This window comes from Euleptes europaea, chromosome 8, assembly GCF_029931775.1.
Source record: "Euleptes europaea isolate rEulEur1 chromosome 8, rEulEur1.hap1, whole genome shotgun sequence".
Classification (NCBI taxonomy): Eukaryota; Metazoa; Chordata; class Lepidosauria; order Squamata; family Sphaerodactylidae; genus Euleptes; species Euleptes europaea.
In genome coordinates this window covers 56,482,973-56,504,865 of record NC_079319.1, presented here as the reverse complement: position 1 = coordinate 56,504,865, position 21,893 = coordinate 56,482,973, and the positions used below count along the sequence as shown (strand labels likewise).

The 21,893-nt window shown below is 44.9% G+C and overlaps 1 protein-coding gene across 6 annotated transcripts in view; it reads right to left on the bottom strand.

Moving 5' to 3' along the window:
• PTPRM (protein tyrosine phosphatase receptor type M) overlaps positions 1-21,893 on the bottom strand; it is a 546,095-nt gene that overhangs the window by 189,242 nt on the left and 334,960 nt on the right. For 4 of the 6 annotated variants that reach the window (XM_056854227.1, XM_056854228.1, XM_056854225.1 and 1 more), the window contains one exon: positions 7,940-8,014. The exons of the other annotated variants lie outside the window; for them this stretch is intronic. In XM_056854227.1, the coding sequence (XP_056710205.1) occupies positions 7,940-8,014 (75 nt within the window). The remainder of the gene's footprint in view (positions 1-7,939; positions 8,015-21,893) is intronic. 6 annotated transcript variants of the gene reach the window in all.

Here is a 21,893-nt window from a genome sequence, read left to right as displayed (position 1 = left end):
TAAGAAAATGGTTAGTATTTGGATGGGAGACCACCAAGGAATACCAGGGTTGCTGTGCAGAGGAAGGCACTGGCAAACCACCTCTGTTAGTCTCTTGCCATGAAAACCCCAAAAGGGGGCGCCATAAGTCGGCTGCGACTTGAAGGCACTTGACACACACAAGAAAATGGTAAGGAGCCCTGTGGCACCGAGTGGTAAGCTGCAGTACTACAGACAAAGCTCTGCTCACGACCTGAGTTCGATCCTGAGAAAAGTCAGTTTCAGGTAGCCGGCTCAAGGTCGACTCAGCCTTCCATCCTTATGAGGTCTGTAAAATGAGTACCCAGCTTGCTGGGGGTAAAGTGTAGAAGTAGACAACTGAGGAAGGCAACGGCAAACCACCCCATAAACATAGTCTGCCCATTAAATGTCATGATGTGACGTCATCCCATGGGTCAGTAATGACCTGTTACTTGCACAGGGAACTACCTTTACCTGTGTGCTGTGTGTTTCTTTGTTGCCCCACAGAAACATATTACAATGCCCCAAGAACCTCTCTCCAACATTAGGCAGGTTTACCAACCCCTCTGTTTTCCCGATTTAAAGTAAAGTATCACTGCAATGCTGAGTGCTTCCTGGTGCATGTGTGGGTTGATTTTACTCCCTTCTCTTAAGAGTTTCCCTGCCCCCTTGGCTAGCTCTCTGCTTGCCGCTGCTGTCTCTGGGACTCTTCCAAGCCGAGGGCCCATGGGGCGGAGGAGAACGGAGCCGGCAGAGAGGCAGCTCCTTCAGGTCCTCTTCTGCGCCCCCTCGGCAGGCTCCCCACCAGCCCCCAAGCCGGAACCCACAGGGTGGAGGAGTGCAGAGCTGGCGGAGAGGCAGCTCCTTCAGGCACTTCTTCTGCGCCCCCCTGGCAGGCTTCCCACCAGCCTCCAAGCCGGGGATGGCAGGGTAGTGGAGCAGACCGGTGGCGGCTCCTACCAGCGTGCCTTCTTCCTTGTCCCATGCGTTCAAATTTTTGAACGCACGATTGAAAATCATGGGACACAACAGGGAGAACTAAACTGAAACCCTTGCCATGCGTTAATGGCCATTGTCAGGAGGGATTCAACAAATGAGTGCTGAATATGGCTGCACTGTTCACAGCATGGAAACTTAATAAGTAGTGACTGTGCCATTACTAGTAAAGAAGCCCGCATGTTGGAAGGGGTCAAATTTTGAGGGGAAAGCAAATAGCATGCCCGTTTATTGTGAAGTCACTAGACAGAGATCTGTAATATTCCTCAAGGTTACAAAGCATAAATGCATGGATTTCTCAGTGGCCAAGCTCTATAGCAGGCTTGGATTCTACACATAGGAGAGCTCTTGTTCCCTTGTTGGGTTGTCTTTTGCCATCTCAGCCAACACACCAGTTTTCAGGAATCAGAACCATCGTAACAGTCAGCATTTAACACAATACAGTTTTGGAACTGTCAGCTTTGGCCAATGCTATAATAATGGTCAAACGCAGAACTCTTTACTAAGTTTTTCATAATATATATGATGAAACAGAACTGATACCCTTATCACTTCTTTACTACATTTGTGTACGACTGGAACAGGTTTGTTTGTATGTTATTGCTTAGTATTTATAGGGACTGTCACTATCAGCAAAAGATATTCTGTTCCCATCCTCCTCCTCCATTATTCATCAACTGTAGCTATTTATTTGTGCTGCACATGGGTAAGCATAAAGTGTATATACTCCCACTAGAAGAGCAATTTCTGGAAGAAAATGCCTACTATTTGACCCAGTGGTTCATTACAAAAAAGGGGGAGAAACAGCAGTTTCATGAGCAGGGGGAAGGGAAGGGAAGCTTTGTGGCAATTCTGTATCCTCTTAACATTTCCTTGTAACTATACTGTTTTATAGATGAAACTGCCACAGCAAAAATGACAAATATAACACATAAAAGAACAAAAAAGGAGCAATAAATCATAAGTGACACTGCAGCCTATTAAAATGCATTCAGCTGGTGTTGCAGAAAAGAGAACATTTTCCATTCACTTTACATTCTGCCCTGCAGAATAGAACAAATCAGAAATTTTTGAATTACCAGTGTTACAAATGCTTGAAGTAGATATACTGGAAATAAGGTTTGTGACAAAAGAAGTGCTGGCAGCTGATGGGGGCTGTCAGTCAGAAGACCTTATCTAACCAGGCTGAGGTACAGGATGTGATCAAAGGAAAACCACTGTGATAGTGGGTGAACTCTGAATTTTACACAGCAGCTGTATACCCCTAAAATGCTCATTTAAATGAGATGGGGAATAATGTCTAGGTCATGGCTCTTCCACACGTACACAGGATGCATCTTGCAGACTTTCCATGTTTGATGTGAGATACAGCCATGTAACTGAAGCAAAAGGATTGTCCCATAAGAAGACAAGGGCCATTTACGCATGGGAGGCTTTGCCTTGGATTTGCCACTCTTTAGATGCACATTTTCCCCATTTACATTCTCAAAACTCAACAATAAGCCCCCACGCAGAGTTTTGAGAATGTGGATGGGGGGAATGTGCATCTAGAGAGTGGCAAATCCAAGGCAAAAACCCCCATGTGTAAATGGTAAAAGAAGAAGAAGAGTTGGTTTTTATACGCCAACTTTCTCTACCACTTAAGGAAGAATCAAACCGGCTTACAATCACCTTCCCTTTGCCTCCCCCCAACAGACACCCTGTGAGGTAGGCAGGGCTGAGAGAGCTCTAAGAGAACTGTAACTAGCTCAAGGTCACCCAGCTGGCTTCTGGTGGAGGTGTGGGAAACCAACTCAGTTTACCAGATTGGCATCCGCAGCTCATGTGGAGGAGTGGGGAATCAAACCCGGTTCTCCAGATCAGATTCCACCACTCCAAACCACTACACCATGCTGGCTTTCTAGGTGTGGAACTGCTCAGAGAAACAAAAGCTTAGAGAAAGCTGATCACCTGGTTCCAGAGACAAGCAATTATTATATGGATAAGAAGAGTTTGTTTTTATATGCCAATTTTCTTTACCTTTTAAGGAGAATCAAACCGACTTACAATCTCCTTCCCTTCCTCTCCCCACAACAGACACCCTGTGAGGTAAGCGGGGCTGAAAGAGTTTGAAGAGAACTGTGACTAGCCCACAGATATCCAGTAGGCTTCATGTGTAGGAGTGGGGAAACCAACCTGGTTCACCAAATTAGAGTCTGCTGCTCCTGCGGAGGAGTGGAGAATCAAACCCGGTTCTCCAGATCAGAGTCCATCACTCCTAACCACTACACCATGCTTGCTCTAACAGAAACATGGTAGAATATAAGGCATGACTGGATAATGATTATGCACCACATGAGAACACCATAGTGTTGATCACCAAGGCATTTTAAGCGACCACGTTAAAGGTGGTTCTTGTGATAGAACCAGTGGGCAAATCCCATTGTTTTCAGTAGTGCTAAACACACCCCAGTATTTTGTTTTAACTGAATCAGGCTGCCTAAAAAAATCTACATTTACCTAACAAGGTTCTGTATCATGAGATACATTTCAGGATTGCAGTCACTTGTATGAAGACTGTAAAACGCTTACTGCAAAAAAGATGTGAATTAAAAAATATTTTCAGGCTATTATATATGAATGTGCTAATCGATTCTGCTATCTTCAGCTAACCATTCTGCTGTTTATCTGACAAAGCTGTGGAGCTGCCTCAGCAACTATCCATGTGGTACTAATTTAGATCATGTTTCACTAAAGGTGAAAAGCAGCCTTGCATAGCAATGCAGACAGGGAATGGGAAACACATATGGTCTGCAGCAGCCCTGTGGGGGGACCTTCCATCTGGCACGGGACTTGTTCCTCACCAACAGAAAAGGTTCTTGAGGTAAAGATTTCCTTTGCTGATTTGCAGCCCATTACCTTTGCTTTAGAAACCGCACCAAGCCAGATATCTAGTGCCAGAACGACGGCAAACGTTTTGCTCCCTGATGCCTCAGTTCTAGGGTCTTGCATGATACGTGATGAAACGTTTTTTCTAGACAAGAGGTCAGTCAGCAACCTGAAGGAAGCCACTGTTTTCTCTGCCCCATCACAAATAACAAATAGTGACTCTTCCGTGCTGATTATTTCCTTTATATCACAAACTTCTCTGTTCCCAGCACTCTTCTTTCCTTGTAATCTTTTCTTTATGATTCCAAGCTTCCCTTCTGTGGAAACTCACTGTTTTCTTATTCCTCATCCATTTTAAAACATTTCTAAAACATATGACAAGAGAACCTTTTGAGTTTTTGCTGGATGGTAGCTGAGCCAACCATTTTATTGTTATGATTTGTTCAGTGAAAAGCATTTTTATAGATAACCACATAAGTTTAGTCTTAGAAATCATCCCTTTTCGCCAAACAAAAACTAAACTATTGTAACAAGTTCTCTCAAGAGAAGTTCTTCTCATCTAATTAGGACAGGAACACCTCACCAAATACCATAATTTCCAGGACTTAAGATCTCCCCGTGGTGCAGAGTGCTAAGCTGCAGTACTGCAGTCAAAAGCTTTGCTCATGACCTGAGTTCGATCCCAATGGAAGTCGGTTTCAGGTAGCCGGCTCAAGGTTGACTCAGCCTTCCATCCTTCCGAGGTCGGTCAAAGGAGTACCCAGCTTGCTGGGGTTAAAGGGAAGATGACTGGGGAAGGCACTGGCAAACCACCCCATAATCAAAGTCTGCCTAGAAAACGTCGGGATGTGACGTCAACCCATGAGTCAGGAATGACTCGGTGCTTGCACAGGGGACCTTTACCTTTTAAGATCTTCAAATATTTTCAACTCCTCCCCACCATCTCCATATTAACATCTGGACTTACCTCATGTAATTCAGCTAGAAATTTTGAAGGAGTCATTATAACAAAGGGGCAAGTCAAGACTCTTGTAGTATGTTGCAGCACAATTTATATTCACAGAATTAGGAATGCTGAAGAAATCCATGAGGCTCTGTTTTCAGTATGGATATTACAATTGGGGGCCCGCAAAACTCACGGGGGGGAATCCCATCCCCCCCCCATTGATGAGCCTGCCGAGGCCATCACCCCACAGTCCTGATCCTGGCAGGCGAGCCCAGGGTTGCATGCTGAGGCCGCCATCCTCCTGTCTCCCCCTCATTGCGGTACCTATCCCACACCACTGCCACTGCGGCGGGCAGGTCTGGAGTCTCTCCAGGCGTCCCCTACCACAGTAGGTGAGACTAGCTTGTTCCAGGCAGCTACCAGTATTCCCTGCCAACTCAGCTGGGCCCAGAGCAGCTGCTGGCATTCTTGCTGGTTCAGAGCAGCTGCCTCTGGGCTTGCGGGGGTCAGAAGCAGCTGCCAAAGGTAGATGCATTCTCTGGTGTTATTTAAACCCCTAGTTTTTTAAAAAAAAACTTTTTGGATTTTTCTGCAGACCCAAGGGGTCCCCCCGGGTCTGCAGAAAAACCTATTGGGGGTCAGTGTGTCCCCTACCTGCAGATTTAGGCATTCACAGATACGGGGCACACTTGGGAATTAGATATATAGATACTTTTGCAGTACAGTATCTTGGATATTCCTTCTACAAGACTGTTTCCCATTTAATTTTCATAGCAAAAAATTTCAATGAGATGTGCAAATTCTTGTTCATGTTGCTCAAATGGGTGGGAGGAATGGGATGCAGTTGGATATACAATGTAGAGAAATTTGTGGAACCGTTTACAAAGAGCAATGGCAAAACTGGCAGGCTTTCTAAGAGGCAAAAGTGACAAAGGTTGCACCTTTTTCCATTCTTTTACCTGTACAGCGAAGGGCTCAAAATTGTCAATTTTATCTTTGTGGTAGGACCAGTTGCTTATGCACTGAAAATTGTATGCAAAGATTGTATGTAGTTGCTTGCAGACCTCTCAAAATTGTGAATAGCCCATTAATAATGTTTGTTTATTCTCAATATAGAAGACTTAAATAACTCTAATAATCACGAGACCTGTTCATTAAATTTAATTTGTTAATTAATAGCTTGATGAAATTTGCACCCCAGACTATATCCCGTATCAAAGAGCTGCTGTGGGAGACCAGTTGTCATCAGTGTGAGACCTATCCTGTGGAGTTTCATAGGGTGCTATCCTATCCCCCTGCTTTTCAATCTCTACATAAAGCCCTTAGGACAAAGCATTTGTCGCTTTGGGGTTGGAGATCCTCAAAATATGGATGATAACCAGCTCTACAGATCCTTTTCCAAATCCCCTGGTAATATAGTAGGTCCTGAATAACTGCCTGGCTGCTGTTGTAAATTGGCTAAGAGTGAACAAATTGAAAATAACCCCTGAAAAGACAGAGGCAATGCTGGTTGGGAAGGCAGAGATCTTGAAGGAATTGTGCTCCCCGCTTTTGATGGAGTTCAGCTGACCCTTGCTGACTCAGTTAAGAGCCTTGGGGTTACACAGGACCCACCTTTATTACTGGAAAAGCAAATTAACGCAGTTGCTAAAAAGCCTTTCTTCCAACTCAGCTTTGCCTGAAAGATGGCCCCGTACCTTGATATGGCTGATCTGGCCAACTGGATCCATGCTACAGTAACATCAAGACTAGACTACTGCAATGCGTTGTACATTGGCCTTCCCTCAAAATCCATTCAGAAACTTCAGCTGATGTAGAACGCTGCAGCTCCGCTGTTATTGAGACCTAGACTGAGCACGTATATTACTCCCATCCTGGAGACACTTCACTGGCTGCCCATCAGTTACTGGGCTCAATTTAAGGTATTAGCTGTCACATATAAAGCCCCTGGACCCTCTTATCTGCAAGACTGCCTCTCTCCTTATGCTCTGCCATAACCGCTGATTGGTGCACAGTCTTCTGCAGGTGCCAGCCTGCAAATGGGCAAAGTCAACAACTGCCTGTACGAGTGCCTTCTCCATTGTGGCCACCACCTTGTGGAAGGGACTGTCTGAGGAGGTCAGGAAGGCTCCCACTCTTCTGGCTTTCCTCAAACTATGCAAAACTGAATGATTCAAGAGTGCTTTGCTACCCAGGTAATTAGACTTTGACTGTACTAAATTATTCACAAAGTTACCTAGAAAAATTATTAGTGACTGTGGTCATATTGTATATCCTTGACCAAAGAACGATACACTCTTTGTATCTGGGATGGTCATCCTCTTCCACAGAGTGCACAGTTTCGGGAGGGACGCACATGGAGCGGTGAGGGAGGTAGGGGACACTCGCCTAGACAGCCAGATCAGCTGAATCAAACCTGGTGATCAATAGGGAGACACATGTCGCAGCCAGATCGCCCTCACATCTATGGGACTGTGGTCTTTACTGCTGAGTATAGCTTGTTGAAATTAGGATCCTACTAGGGATTTTTTTATCATCTAATGTGTCATGTTAATACTCATGGTTTGATTCAGTTTTGTTTTTAGTCTTCTGGTTGGTTCTACAACTCTAATCCTATTGCACTGCTCATTGAATGTCCCATCTATCGATTGTATTGACTCACTTTGCGTAATCCACCTTGAGTCCAAGTGAGAAAGATGGAGTATAAATAATGTAAACAAATCTCTGCAGAACACATATGTAATAAATTTCAAAATTTTTATATAAGTTGAAATGATGTATTATACTCGTTAAATTCAAACTATTAATGTAAAAAGGATCTATGCCCTGAAAAATAAATTAGGTGCTGGAAAGGTAGGGAAGGCAAAACTATTTATGGCATTAGTTTGAAAGGCTCACCCCAAAGCTCAAAAACACAATGAAACATGCCATGGAATGGTCTTACAAACATGAATACAGGAATTCAAATTCTTTGGTGTCCAGCACATTGCTCAACACCAAAAGTCTGCAACAGGGTGAACAAACCACAAGCAACAAATTACAAAAATTACAAGGATGTGGAGGGCAAACAAGCCAAAAAAAGTGATATGGAAATGAGTATGACGACTTTTCTATATTTGAGTGTCTGACCTGTTAGTTGGTCGTCGCCTGCAGCAGGGGCGATGCGAATGTATGGTGTTGTAAGCTGAGTCACGATTATCGCAGCTAAGGCAAAGGAAGAGTTCCAGGTCAGCATGCATGAGGGAAAAAAAAGCCAGACTGAAGCTAAGCTAGCAAGAAACAATTTGTTCAAATGTTATTGTTTCAACTGCTTACAAACTGAGAGAGAGAAAGAGAGAGAGAGAGAGAGGTTAAGCTGACGTACACTTCTACATTGATTCTCCCATTCAGTCGTTTAAATATACAACCAGATAAGACAACAGTTAATGTGAATCAAGCTGTACATATTGGTCTTTTATGCAAGGTTACTTTGTCTCACAATTATCCCGCAATTGTCTCGGTTCTTTTCCCTGGCGGCTCAGCTCACTTCTGTCCCGCAACTTCCCTGGGTTTTCCAATCCCTGTTTTACCGTACCACTAAGTTTTGTTCTGAGCTTATCTCGGTTACTGGAAGGTGCATAGTCAAGTTGCGGGTCGATCTTCCCATGCCCCGATACGCCCCAGTACTCCAACTCTTCCTCCAGCCAGCCTTCAGCCCCCCCTCTGCAATGTCCCAGGAAGCCATACCAGAGATGGAGGCAGCCATGTGTCCGTCTCCTTCTCTGGGCGCCCTCCGTCTCCCCCCCCCCCCGCGCTGGTCTGATAGAATATTGATATATCTTTAAATCATCTAAAATACTAATCAAAATTGCAGAGAGAGGCAGCAGAGGCTAGGATCACCCCCCGTGGGTATCTCAAATGCGGGCGGGGGGGGCGTGCCCAATCCTAGCCTCTGCTGCCTTTCTCTCTGTAATTCTGATTAGTATTTTAGATGATTTAAAGATATATCAATATTTTATCAGACCAGCAAGGGGGGGAAAGGTGGAGAGCACTCAGAGAAGGAGGCATCTTTTTTGGTCACTTTCAGGAAGTGTTCACAGACTCAGGGACGGAGAAACCCCCCCCCCCCAATAGTGTCTTTTCTCAACAGTGAATGGACCAGCGGAGAATATCCCTCCCCCCTTATTCTTTTCTGAGTAGAGCTATGTTTTCAAGGGGCAGGGACTCAGATGCTTATGGATTTTGGCTGGTGATTCTCCATTACTCCATTTTGCGAAATGGGTTGTGAAATGGCCACTTGTGGGGGTGGAGTGATGTTTGCATCACAATAAGCACTACAGCCAATTACAAAGCAGCATTTTCAAGGGGCAGGGACTCAGACACTTCCAGATTTCTGCTGGTGATTATGCAGTGCTTCTCAAAATCCCAGGACTATCTTCACAACAAAGCACACCATGCATAACCTTTTTCAGATCACAGGATAGAAAAGTGTAAGACAAGAGAGGGATGAACCAGGGACATACTACCATGCATAAAAGGCCATAGGGAACTGGGAACCGTTTCTATGACCATGGCTGCTGAAAAAAATGTAACAACAATCATAGATAGGGCTGCTGGCTCTTCATGTGTCCACAGTCCAGTTCTTATCAACCTTTGCATACCTGGTTGTATATTCTGCAAATGACTGAATGGAAGGTTTGAACCAGCCCTCAGTAATCTTGATATACTTATCAGCTCTGTATGAAATTTTGCTCCATTAAAGATATGTACAAACATTAAAAAAGGAACATTCTAAACACAGTCAGTAAAATATCAGATTAGTTATGTGTATGGATTGACTTCACTGGGTTAAATCAGAATAAATTCAAGAATGTGTAGGCAAAGCTCCTACAACAAGAGTGGAACCATCTCTACTGCTGCATAAACATTTGCTATTTCAGTCATGCTTGCCCCACAATTTCAGAGAGAAAACACTGATGTTAACTTTCTTTTGCAAAATATCCCAACAAATTTTCCTTTTTAAAACGAAGATATTTTGCAGATGACTTTACATCCAGTTCACAAACACCAAACTAGGGCTCTGAGCTATTTTTCATGTGGAACTCGAAATGTAGAGGATGAGTCCCCTGCCAGCCAGTCTCAGCTGTGACCATGAATGAAAACTATCCTGTAAGAAATTAGTACTCGCATGTTAACTGGCCTTTAAAGCTTTGGGAAGCTTTGCAGTGCTATACAGTTATTTTTATATATCCCCTTTTAACAGCAATTTCATAAAGAAGGTATTTACTAAATTATTACATATGTGAAATGCATTACGTTCACAAAAATATATTAAAATGTTTAAGAGGTCAGATCTAGCATGCCACATAAAGGAAATGGAGCAATGAAAAAGCAAAAACACAGACACACACACAACACAACCTACAAATTATGGGAAAGGATCATAAGAAAGCTTGCAGATTTACATAGAACAGCCTGGGCACAGTTAGATATGTGGCAATGAGTGAGGAAAGGAGATTACCCACCATCTGCAGACAATTACGCTCAAAACTGCTGCTGCATAATATTTTGAAATATCTCTATGCCAACACTGAAACCCTCTGTTGTTAGGAACCGTTACAGTACTGTTGCTACAGTATTTAAAATAGGGATAATAACCCCTTTCTTCTATAACTGATGGCAAAATTTCTAGTCTTGCTAGCTTAAAACAATAGACACAGTCTACTGTGGTCTGAGAAGAAAAAATCTGAAATCAGTGAAAAAGAAAAATAGGAAATCTTGGGTGGGGAGAATGAGAAACACCTGATAAAGTTAGCATCAACAACAAAGTTAACGGCTAGTTCTTAATAATGTGATTTCTAAATCATGCAACAGAGATGCTTATACGCCTTTATGGACAACACAGTGCCCTAATTCCACAAATCAGTGTGCTATAATTCTAGAATATTGTGATACAGCATATCCTTGATAGTGATACCCAGGCCTGAAAGGCCAAAGCCGTAAATAAAGATTGAGACCCTCATATTGGAGGAAGGTTTTATTAGGCTCAAACATGCATAGCTAAAGGTCTGACAGAGGCATAATTTAGATGTGTCTAGCATTCACAGCTTTGGTAGGGAATAACAGATAACGAGGAACATCTGGAGTTTCATGAATACTGCTAAAATCACAACAAGCTCAGGTTGACCTTGTAGAAAGTTCCCCGGGAGTTACTTAGTGACGTAAAGTTGGCCAGAGCACACCTCTTGTTAGCAAGTGGTCCTCCTTTAAGGATGGCTGCACAATCGCAGTGGGAGTTTCATTATATAAGATAGGAAGTTGTACGCATGCTTGAATACTAATAAGTAGATGCGCCAATTAGTAACGTGCTTTCCAAATATGTTTAATGGAAAGAGGAAATGAGATGCTTTATATAGCTTGAGATTGTGAGTAACGGTGCACTTCTCTCTTCAACAGCCCTTTGAGCTGGGGGGGGGCACCTTATTTGTGTGCACAGAAATACACTTTTCCCCTTTCACCCCCCGTGGTGTGTGGTTATTGGCTCAGCAGCACCAGAGTCAAACAATAGCATTTGACAGGGCTGCCGATAGCCACCATGGCCCCCAGACAAAGATTCCATCTGCCTCCCATATGATTCTGATCCAAACCTTGAGTCTAATTTTGTAATTTTATATTTGTACATGCATACATATGTGTACCAATATAGGACACACTTATTACATCAGATGAAGTCAGACGTAGTTCATAAAAAACTTCATATCACAATAAATCTTTAGAAAGTAAATCAATAAAGCCATTTATGCATGGCTGTAACCCCACCGACTACTTCGGGGCTTTGCTTTGATTATGCATGCATTTTCTGACTGTCAGAATAGTGTAATAGCCAGCATCTGGAAAACCCAGGCAAAAAAAATGTGCAGGGAGAGCGAGGCTACCTCTGACAGTTGGAAAATGCATGCATAATCAAGGCAAACCCCCAAAGTAGTCAGCGAGATTACCTTGAGGAAACATCCATGCATAAATGGCCCAAAAAATCTATTTAAGTTTGAAAGCAGAGCTGAATCTGTGCACAGCGTAATTCTATAGTTTGGCTTCTTGGGGAATACGTTCACACTTAGGCTTGTTACTGAAAAAAGAAATAGAAGTTCTATATTGTAACAGAACTCCATACTGGATAGGAAAGGCAGAGTAAAGGCTTCTAGCTAGCTAGCTAGCTAGCCAGCTTGCTATCTAACAGTGCAATCCTAAGTAGAATTACCCCAGTCTAAGTCCATTCATTTTAATGGGTGTAGACTGAAGTAACTCTGCATATGATTGCACTGTAATCATATGCACTAGGATCGAGAGAGATTGTAGAAAGCATGTCCAGCCCTCATTGTAGACAAAAAGAGAGAGAAGCAGAGACCAGAAGGAAGGAACCCCTGAGAATATAATTCTGAGTAACGAAGGGACAGCAGCAGAGTGGACAAAGGAAAGGTTAATGAGCATCCTATCTACCCCTATAATAACCCTCTGCTGCCCTCAACATTGCACAGTCCATTCGTTCCAACAAAGTTTACCCTTGTACCCTTAGTTAGCACAAAAGCAGGGTCAAAAATTTATTATGTAGTGATGCTGGATGAGAAGTACTGGGATCACTGGGACTGATTTTGCTGAAACATTTTCTTAAAAGATTGTGTCTTGGCATTTGATTGTTGTATACTTAAGGTAGAGAATTACTTTTATGATCAACGTATAGCTTTAAGAACAGCACATCACTGTCAATTTTATTACCTTCATGCCCATCAGTATGCTATTCTTGTTCATTCCATATGACATCTGAAATGCTAGATTTTGCTGTGGAAATCAGTGCATATCAGAAAGGCCAAGTGCGGGGCCAGAATGAAATCTGAACTGCTTTTTTAATTACATGGTGCTTTTTTATGGGTTTCTGTGTGTTAGATACAGACATAAAGGGATTAAAAGTTTGACTATAAAAGGATCCAAAGGAACCACTACTGCAAGAACATTCTCCTGATTTAGAGATAAGAAATCTTGTAGACATGCCATGTCAGTGATACATGCTCCATACTGGGAGCCTGGCAACTGTGCATAGGTTCTCCCAATACACATAGTTACCACGTTGTGTGAAGTGATGTCCATATTTGGCATATACGAACAACTTCTTGACGTGGAAACTAACCATTGGCTTTTCCAGGGTTCTTGTTCATGCATATTAAAGCTGCCTGTGCATGCAAAATCCATACATCGTTCCTGATCAGACAACATGGTGATTGCACATACTGGAAACACTGAGTGTAGTAAGAGGTCAAGATATCAGCGAGTGCTGGCTCCTGGTATGCATCAGCATAATGTCTGAAAAGGGCTAGAAGAGGAACAGAAGTGGTGGATTTTATTTTGTTTTCCACTCCTGGACAGAGCTTCTTCTCCTCTTTTCCATTTGGGACAGAAAATAATACTAAATTCCTTTCTTTTTCAGCAGCATTTCTGTTAACCAAGTTGAGAGCTCCTGGATGCTGTGAAGGAGCAGAGGTCAAAAGCTACCTGCTCTATAACTGTGGTATACATTTTTTGATCCTTTACAGTAACAAATGAAATATGTTACATAATTGTATGCCTCTATATCACTGGTCATCAGTCTTTCCAAACCTTCAACCTACTTTTAATAATATCTAGTAGTAGTAAAACACACAAGGAGCGGCAACTTTTTTTGTGTGTACTATCAAGTCACAGCTCACCTATGGAGACCCCTCGTGGGGTATTCAAGGCAAGAGATGTTTGGAGGTGGTTTGCTATTTCCTGCCTCTGCGTCACAACTCTGGTGTTACTTGGAGGCTGCCCATCCAAATAAAAATCAGGGCCAACCCTGCTTTGCTTTTGAGATCTGATGAGATCAGGCTAGCCTGAGGCTATCCAGGTCAGGGCGGAGCTGCAAGTACATAACTGGAAATCATGTGACATCACAGTCATGTAATAAGAAAAGAAGAGCCAGATTTTAAGGTCATTTATACATGAGAGTTTTACCTAAGGTTTGTTGCTGGCTGGATCCACACTTTCCAGCTGGGAATCTCTGCACCAGCAGCCTCCAAGCTCAAATACAGTCCCGTCCCTTTAAATGGTGCTTTGTAATTGGCTTACTTGTAGTGCTTATTGTGAGAGAAGATTCCCCCCCCCCCAAACCCAACTGCTGCATAAAAAAAGCATTTTAAGGACAAAAACCAATACACGGAGCAATCTGAAAGGAAGGGGAGAGAAATCCAAGGCTCGGTTTTAAAAAGCCTTTCTTTTGCTCAGAAAGAGCTCCGAGGAAGCAGGAAATGTTTGAATCCCCGCCTATTTACACACTGCTTTGTGATTGGCTGTGAGAGAAAGCAGCTTCCTGTGGCCCGCCCTTTGCCTTCTGCATGGAGATTTCAGCTGGGCTAAGCTCAGGGGAGAGAGTCAGGTTAACAGAGGAATAGGAAGACCCAGACACTGCGAGGGCTGGCAGCGAGGTCATTTCTAATGGATGGAAAACTCGTGCAGAACTCCAAGGAATAATAGAGTCAAACAAGGGGTGAATGTGAGTCCAAGTACTCATGCATAAATGACCATAATTTCACTGGTACCAAAGTCAGGAGTACTGCAGGCACCAGACCAAGGCCATTTATGCACGACTGTTTCCTTGCAGCAACCCCGCCGATTACTTCGGGCCTTTGCCTTGCTTATGCATGCATTTTCCGACCGTCAGAGGTCATCTCGTTCTCTCCTCGCGTTTCTGTGCATTTTGCCTGTGTTTTCTGGATTCGTGTTTAGCCAGCATCCTGAAAATCCGGGCAAAATGTGTGGGGAAAGCGAGGCAACATCTGACTATCGGAAAATCCATGCATAATTAAGCCAAAGCTTTGAGGTAGTTGGTGGGGTGACCATGAGGAAACAGCCATGCATAAATGGCCCAAGAGAACCAAGGAAAGAAAAAAACAAGCTAAGCACCAGGGGGGTACCACAGTGGGGAACATGACAAAAATCAAAGCCATGGAGGAATCCTCTCCATCACTTGAATGACCTTTCCGTGTTGTTCCTCTCAGTGTGGACAGGCAAAGGCAGCAAAAATAGGTGGCTATATGGGGGGGGGGGACGACATTCATGATCCAGCAAGCATGCCTCCATAATCCACCTGAGGGTCTTGACCCATAGACTGAAGATCACTGCCCTAACTTATGTGGTTTTGGCAAAACAATAAGTCATTGACTGAAAAGTATGCACACGTTGATCCAAACAAATAACCCACTGAGGCCTGTATTGATCAACACAGCACAGCTGGATATTTGCACCTTTGATTTCCCTGTTTCCTTGGAATGATTTAGGAATATGAAAAGAAGGACTCTGTGTGTGTGTGTGTGTGTGTGTGTGTGTGTGTGTGTGTAGCTATGGATTGTCATGTAAAACTCTCACCATGTGGGGATACAAGCTTTTCTGATAAGAGGGTACAAGATAACACCTATATTTCTCTCAGATGGGATGCACAAAATTCATGCTTGAATGTTACAGAAGAAACGCAAAAACATAAAGGATGACTCACTCATACTTGTTTTAACACTTTCTAGGATGTCCAAAGCCATGAGTAATCAGAAGGTTTTTTTAAAGGGTCCCCCGCGCGCCTTCAGGGAAGCCCCCTGAAGGAGCGTGGTGTGTGTGTGTGGAACAGATCTGTGCCTCCCGGCTGGGAGGCACAGATCTGTTTGAAGGGCCCCCCCCCGCGCCTTCAGGGAAGCACACACTTGTAAAAACTCTAATTTAAAGTTAATTGTAACTTACACTATCCAAGCAATCTGATCTTAAAATACATAGAGTAACTAACTACTAAGTATATAACATTTCCCCCCTCATGCACACACACATAGGGTTGCAGGTCACTTTTCGCCACTGGTGGGAGATTTTTGGGGTGGAGCCTGAGGAGGGCGGGGTTTGGGGAGGGGAGGGACTTCAGTGCCATAGAGACCAGTTGTCAAAGCAGCCATTTTCTCCAGGTGAACTGGTCTCTATCGGCTGGAGATCAGTTGTAATAGTAGGAGATCGCCAGCCGCCACTACCTGGAGGTTGGCAACCCTATACACATTCCAAACATGTTCCCTCAAAATCTCTTGCCTCTCTTATTTTTTTCTTCTTCACAAATACACATAGGGTAAAAATATTTTGTGCACTTGCTAAGAGCCTGCTTCCATGTTAGAAAGACTCACCTAGCCAGTTTGGCCTTCTAGAGTTGCAGGTACCCTTTTCTCTTTGTGATGGTAGTGCACAGAAAGAAACAGCTTTAGCCATCCCCGCCATGCAGTTTTCTCCTCTTTAAACTGCTCCATGGGGATGTTATTGGCTCCATTTGTGAACTCACATTACTTATGTGATTCAATGTACATTGTGTAATGGAGCTCCACGGAGTGCTTTAAAGAGGAGAAAATAGCACGGAGGGGAAGGCTGCAACCTCTTCTCCCTGTGCACCCTGGCCGCAGGGAGAAAAAGGGCACATGCGTTACCGGTAGACACAAAATTCCCATTGAACATCTGCTTCAAGTCTTTGTGCCATCACTCAACAAATATGTGGACTTTGCAATGTATAAACAGGCCTGTGTGACCGTGGTCTTGGTTTAGTTTGCTGTTTAACATCCACTATCATGTAAAACAAGGTTTCACTTACCTGTAACCTTTGTTCGTCGAGTTGTCTTCTGTGCAGGCACACATTGGGACTGCGCACGCGCAGGCCAGCCATCGGAAGATTTCTATAGCTTCTAGTTACACGATAGGGGGCGCCGACTCCTCCACGCATGCGCGTGCCTTCCCGCCAAAGCGACGCAACGTCGGAGGTCGGCGCCCCCTATCCCTCAGTTCTTGAAATTTGCCAGCCGCATGAACTTCTAAAAGGGAAAACAGAATAACATTAAAAAGCTCATAGCGGGGCAGGAGGGTGGGATGTGTGCCTGCACAGAAGACAACTCGACGAACAAAGGTTACAGGTAAGTGAAACCTTGTTTTCGTCTTCGGTCTTCTGTGCAGTCCCACATTGGGAGACTAATTAGCTACTCACTGTTATGGAGGAGGGTATGAGCTACTAGTCAAACAAGGAATGTAAGACCGCTCTCCCCACATCTGCATCTTTTCTAGATTCAGTATCCACTGCGTAATGACGGATGAACGTGTCTGGTGACGACCACGTCGCAGCTCTACAGATGTCAGACAAGGGAACACCTCCTCGAAGCGCCGTAGAAGTTGAATGCGCTCTGGTAGAATGGGCACGAAGGGAACCAGGACAACGGACTCCGGCCTGATGATAACAACATCTAATCGTCTGGATAATCCATCTGGAAATAGACTGAGAAGAAACTTGTAGACCCATCTTGGGTCCCGCAAAACAGACAAATAAAGCTTTACATTTCCTAATTTCTTTGGTACGTTGTAAATAATAAAGCAGAGCTCTCTTTAAATCCAAAGAGTGGAGCGATCTCTCTGCATCAGAGAGTGGGTTAGGAAAAAACACAGGTAAGGAAACAGACTGGGATAAGTGAAACTTGGATACCACCTTAGGCTTAAAGTTAAAACTAGGTCTAAGGACCACTCTATTTGGGTAAAACTGTAGAAACGGAGGCACCAAACTCAGCGCTGCCAGTTCCCCCACCCTTCTAGCTGAAGTGATCGCAACTAGAAAACAAACCTTCTGTGACAAATGAGCCATAGAAGCCGAATGCAAAGGCTCAAATGGGGGTAACATTAATTGGGATAAAACAAGAGACAAAGACCACTGGGATACAGGCCTAACTACAGGGGGAAATAAATTACATAACCCCTTCATAAACATCTTGGATGTATGATGTGAAAACAAAGAGACACCATCAATCCAGACATGAAAAGCCGACACGGCCGCCAAGTGAACCTTAACAGAGGACACGCTGAGGCCGTTATCCTTTAGTGATAGCAAATATTCCAAAACAGTAGGTAAAGGACATGAGTGAGGTGGAAAACCTTTATCTAGGGACCATTTAGAGAAACGTTCCCATTTAGCAGAGTAGGAAGCCCTAGTGGAGGGTTTCCTACAATTCAGGACCACTGCAAGCACTTTATCAGAAAAACTTAGACCGGGGGGAACAGGAGCCAGGCTGTCAGGCGCAGTCTGTGCGGTTCTGGGTGGGAAATCGTCCCGGTTAGTAAGAGGTCCTGGGCAGGTGGTAGGTGGATTATCCTGCCCTTTGCCATCCGATATAGCAGGGAGAACCAAATCTGTCTCGGCCAGAACGGGGCAATGAGAATGCAGTGGGTCCGAGACTTTTGTATCTTGTCCAAGACCTTCACCATTAAAGGTAGTGGCGGGAAAGCGTAGTGAAGGCCCTTGCCCCAGGGGAGTAGAAAAGCGTCTCCCAAAGAATTGGGATCGAGACCCGCCCTGGAACAGAAAAGAGGGGCTTTGGTATTGTTCGATGTTGCGAATAAGTCTAGAACAGGAAAACCCCATTGTTGAAAAATTGGGCACAGGTACTTCCAATTGAGGGACCACTCGTAGCGTGGTACGAATACCCTGCTCAATGTATCGGCCAGAGAGTTGCAGACGCCTGCTATATGAATAGCCCGAAGAGACACTGTGTTGACTATAGCCCATTTCCATATTCTGGTCGCTTCTCGGCAGAGAGACACGGAGACCGTGCCTCCCTGCCTGTTCAAGTAGTGCATCGCAGTTGTGTTGTCTGTCTGTATAAGCACACTTTCGTTGTGAAGCAGATCTGCAAATGAAATAAGAGCATAACGAATTGCCCTCAGTTCCAATAAATTAATATGGAAAGATGCTTCAGTAGGGGACCAAACACCTTGTGCGGAAGAGCCGTCACAATGGGCTCCCCAACCCAAGTTAGAGGCATCAGATGTTACTACTTTAGAATGCGAAGGGATTCCAAAGGGCATGCCCTGACTCAAATTATGTCGTGAATCCCACCAAGTAAGGGATCTTAACAGAGACCTGGGTATTGACAATTTCATAGCCTGAGAATCAGTTTGGGGGTTGAATGCACGAACGAACCAATTCTGTAGGGGTCTCATGTTCAATCTGGCAAAGGGTACCACTGCTGTCGTAGAGGCCATCTTGCCCAGGAGCGCCTGGATGAAATGGGCAGAGCGAAAACGCTTCGATTGGGCTGCTGTTACTAAGTGCTTAAGTTGGATCAGCCGATCGTTCGGTAAAAAGGCCTTACCTTGTAGGGAATGTAATCTCATTCCGACAAACTGGACCGACCAAGAGGGGGATAAGACTGACTTTTGCACATTTAACATCAACCCCAAACTCTCCAAAAGGCTGAGAGTTAGGTCCCTGTTCCTTACTAGCTCTTCCTCCGTAGGGGCAGTAAGGAGCCAGTCGTCCAGATAAGGAAATATGGTACAGCCTTGGGTACGGAGGTAAGATACCACTACAGCCATGCATTTGGTAAATACCCTAGGGGCTGTGGATAATCCAAACGGGAGGACCCGGTATTGGTAAACATTACCTCCTGCCACAAAGCGAAGGAATTTCCTGTGCTCAGGATAAATGGATAAGTGAAAATAAGCATCCTTGAGATCGATCACAATGAAACACCAACCAGGTTTTAATAAGGTTAACACATTAAGAAGGGTAAGCATACGGAACTTTTGTTTAAACAGGAACTTATTCAACTGACGGAGGTCTAAAATGGGTCTAAGACCACCATCCTTTTTGTGGATTGCAAAAAGTCTAGAATAGAAACCAGGTCCAACAGTGTCCATGGGGAACTGGTCAACCGCTCCCTTCTGGACCAGGTCGGTGAGTGAAGAAACCAAACTGGGGTGCACCGACGTGGACGTTCTAGGGGGAGGACCCAACGTGGGAAGGAACCTAAACTCTAAACGGTAACCGTATTGAATAATGGAGAGGACCCATGTATCATTTGTGATATTTTCCCAGGCAGGTAGGTAAGGGACCAACCTATCCCGAAATCTAACTACGCTAGCCTGGTAATCCTCCCTCAGTCAGAAAGCCGGCTTAGGGCCCTGTTTCTGTGGTGATTGTGAGCGTTGTTGATAGGCCTGATTCTTGCCAGATCTGTGTCTATTGGCGTGTTGATATCCCTGGTAGGTGCGACCTTGTTGCTGGTGCTGTTGTTGGCCATAAGACCCAGAGGGAGTCTGCCTTTGAAAACGGTTGCGACGAAAGCTATCCTTATAAGGGAAGCGTTGTCTGTAATAAGGTACCGAGGGAGGAGCAGTTACACCCATGTACCTTGCCGTTTGTTTTTGTTTCTTGAGATTCTCTAAGGTATCATCAGTGGCAGTGGAGAAGAGAGTTAGACCATCAAATGGTAAGTCCTCAATTTTATTCTTTGTTTCAGGTGGTAAATTCGTGGAACGCAGCCAGGAGAAACGACGAAGTGAAATAGCTGCTGCCATACTCCTCGCCGAGCAATCTGCAGTATGTCTACCAGCGTTCATCTGGTGTTTGGCGAGTTTGGACCCTTCAGAAGCTACTATCTTTGCTAAGGATCTCTCTTCCTCAGGTAAGTGATCAATAAAGGTACACATTCTATTCCACAAAAAGAGTTGGTACGCAGCCATCACAGCTTGGTAATTACTTATACGAAAGATCAAGGCGTCGGCAGAGTAAGCCTTTCTGCTTAGAGCATCGATTTTGCGACTATCTTTGTCGACCGGTGATGATTGCCCTCCCTGACGGTGTTTAGACTGTACCTCCGCTGTAATCAACGAGGAAGGTGCAGGGTGAGAGAATAGAAACTCACAGTTCTCAGGTTGAACCCTGTATAGGTTCTCCACCTTGCGGCCTGTACATGGAATGGAGGACGGCTTTTCCCATACCTTTTTTGCCATGTCCATGAAGTCTGAGAGTATCGGGAAAGCAACCGTGGTAGGAGATTCTGAATATAATGCTGAGAGGATCTTCTCCTTCGGTTTAGGGTTGGAGGGGCGAATGGTGATCTCCAGAGCATTAGCCATTCTAAGCATCTGATCAGAGAATGAACGGCTGTCATCCGTGGGCGAGGATGTAGAAGCGTCGCCCACTACATCATCCAGTGGAGAATGACTAGAGTAAGTATCAGAGCCCAGCTCTGAATAATACGACCTAGACCCTTGCTATGAGTCGGTGTCGCTGTCCTGATTTGAAAAATGTGGCTCTCTCCGAGGAGCAGAGGGTTGAGTTGGGGCCTGGGTCGGTGCCGGAGGCCATGGAACCGATGGCATCTGAGGAGGGAACCACTGCGGGTACATTCCATAAGTAGGCCACTGTTGTTGTGATACCGAAGGAGGCCACTGGGGTTGCTGTTGAGACGGCCATTGTGGAGGCCACCAGGGTTGTGGAGGTTGAGGCTGCTGAGTCGGAACCGAAGGACCCGGAGCCGAAGAAGACGCCACTTGCGTCGGAACCAAGGTATCTGTCCCTTCAATCTGTAGGGCGTCCCCGATGGAGAGGTCAGGGAGGTCCAGTTCCGACTCGGAATCGAGCCCTACAATGGGTGAGGGCGTCCGAGGGGGAGGGGGTGTAGAGAGTCCCTCCATCAGCACTGATTCAGTCGAAGTCGAAACTGAGGGCTTCGGAGCCGAGAGTTGGGAAACCTTGGGACCGCGTCCCTCGACGCTCTGACCCTCCAAGTGCTTGGTCTTAGCCTTTGCTTTCTTATGCGTCGGTTCCGATGACGTCTTCTTACGCGTCGGTTCCGAAGCCGATCTCCTCTCCTTAGTTTCAGGGGACAGAGATGACTTTCTCTTCGAACTCGAGGTCGGAACCGAGCGGACGGAACCGACAGACTCGGCCCTGGGGGCATGCTCTCGGGCGGCCGATTGAGACGAAGCCGGCAAATCAGAGCAGGTAAGGGCTTTCTTGTACAACGCAGCCTGCAGACGCGCAGCCCTATTAGAGCGAGCTGTTGGCGTGAACTGTACACAAATTTTGCAGGAGCCCACCTTGTGCCCTTCACCCAGACATAGGACACAAAGGGAATGGTCATCAGTTTTTGACATCTTAGAGTTGCATTGGGAGCATCTCTTAAACAGGGCGGTTTGCGCCATCACCGCAGCCGCGGTAAAAAGATATTTAGGAATAAAAGACTCATGATACAATAGT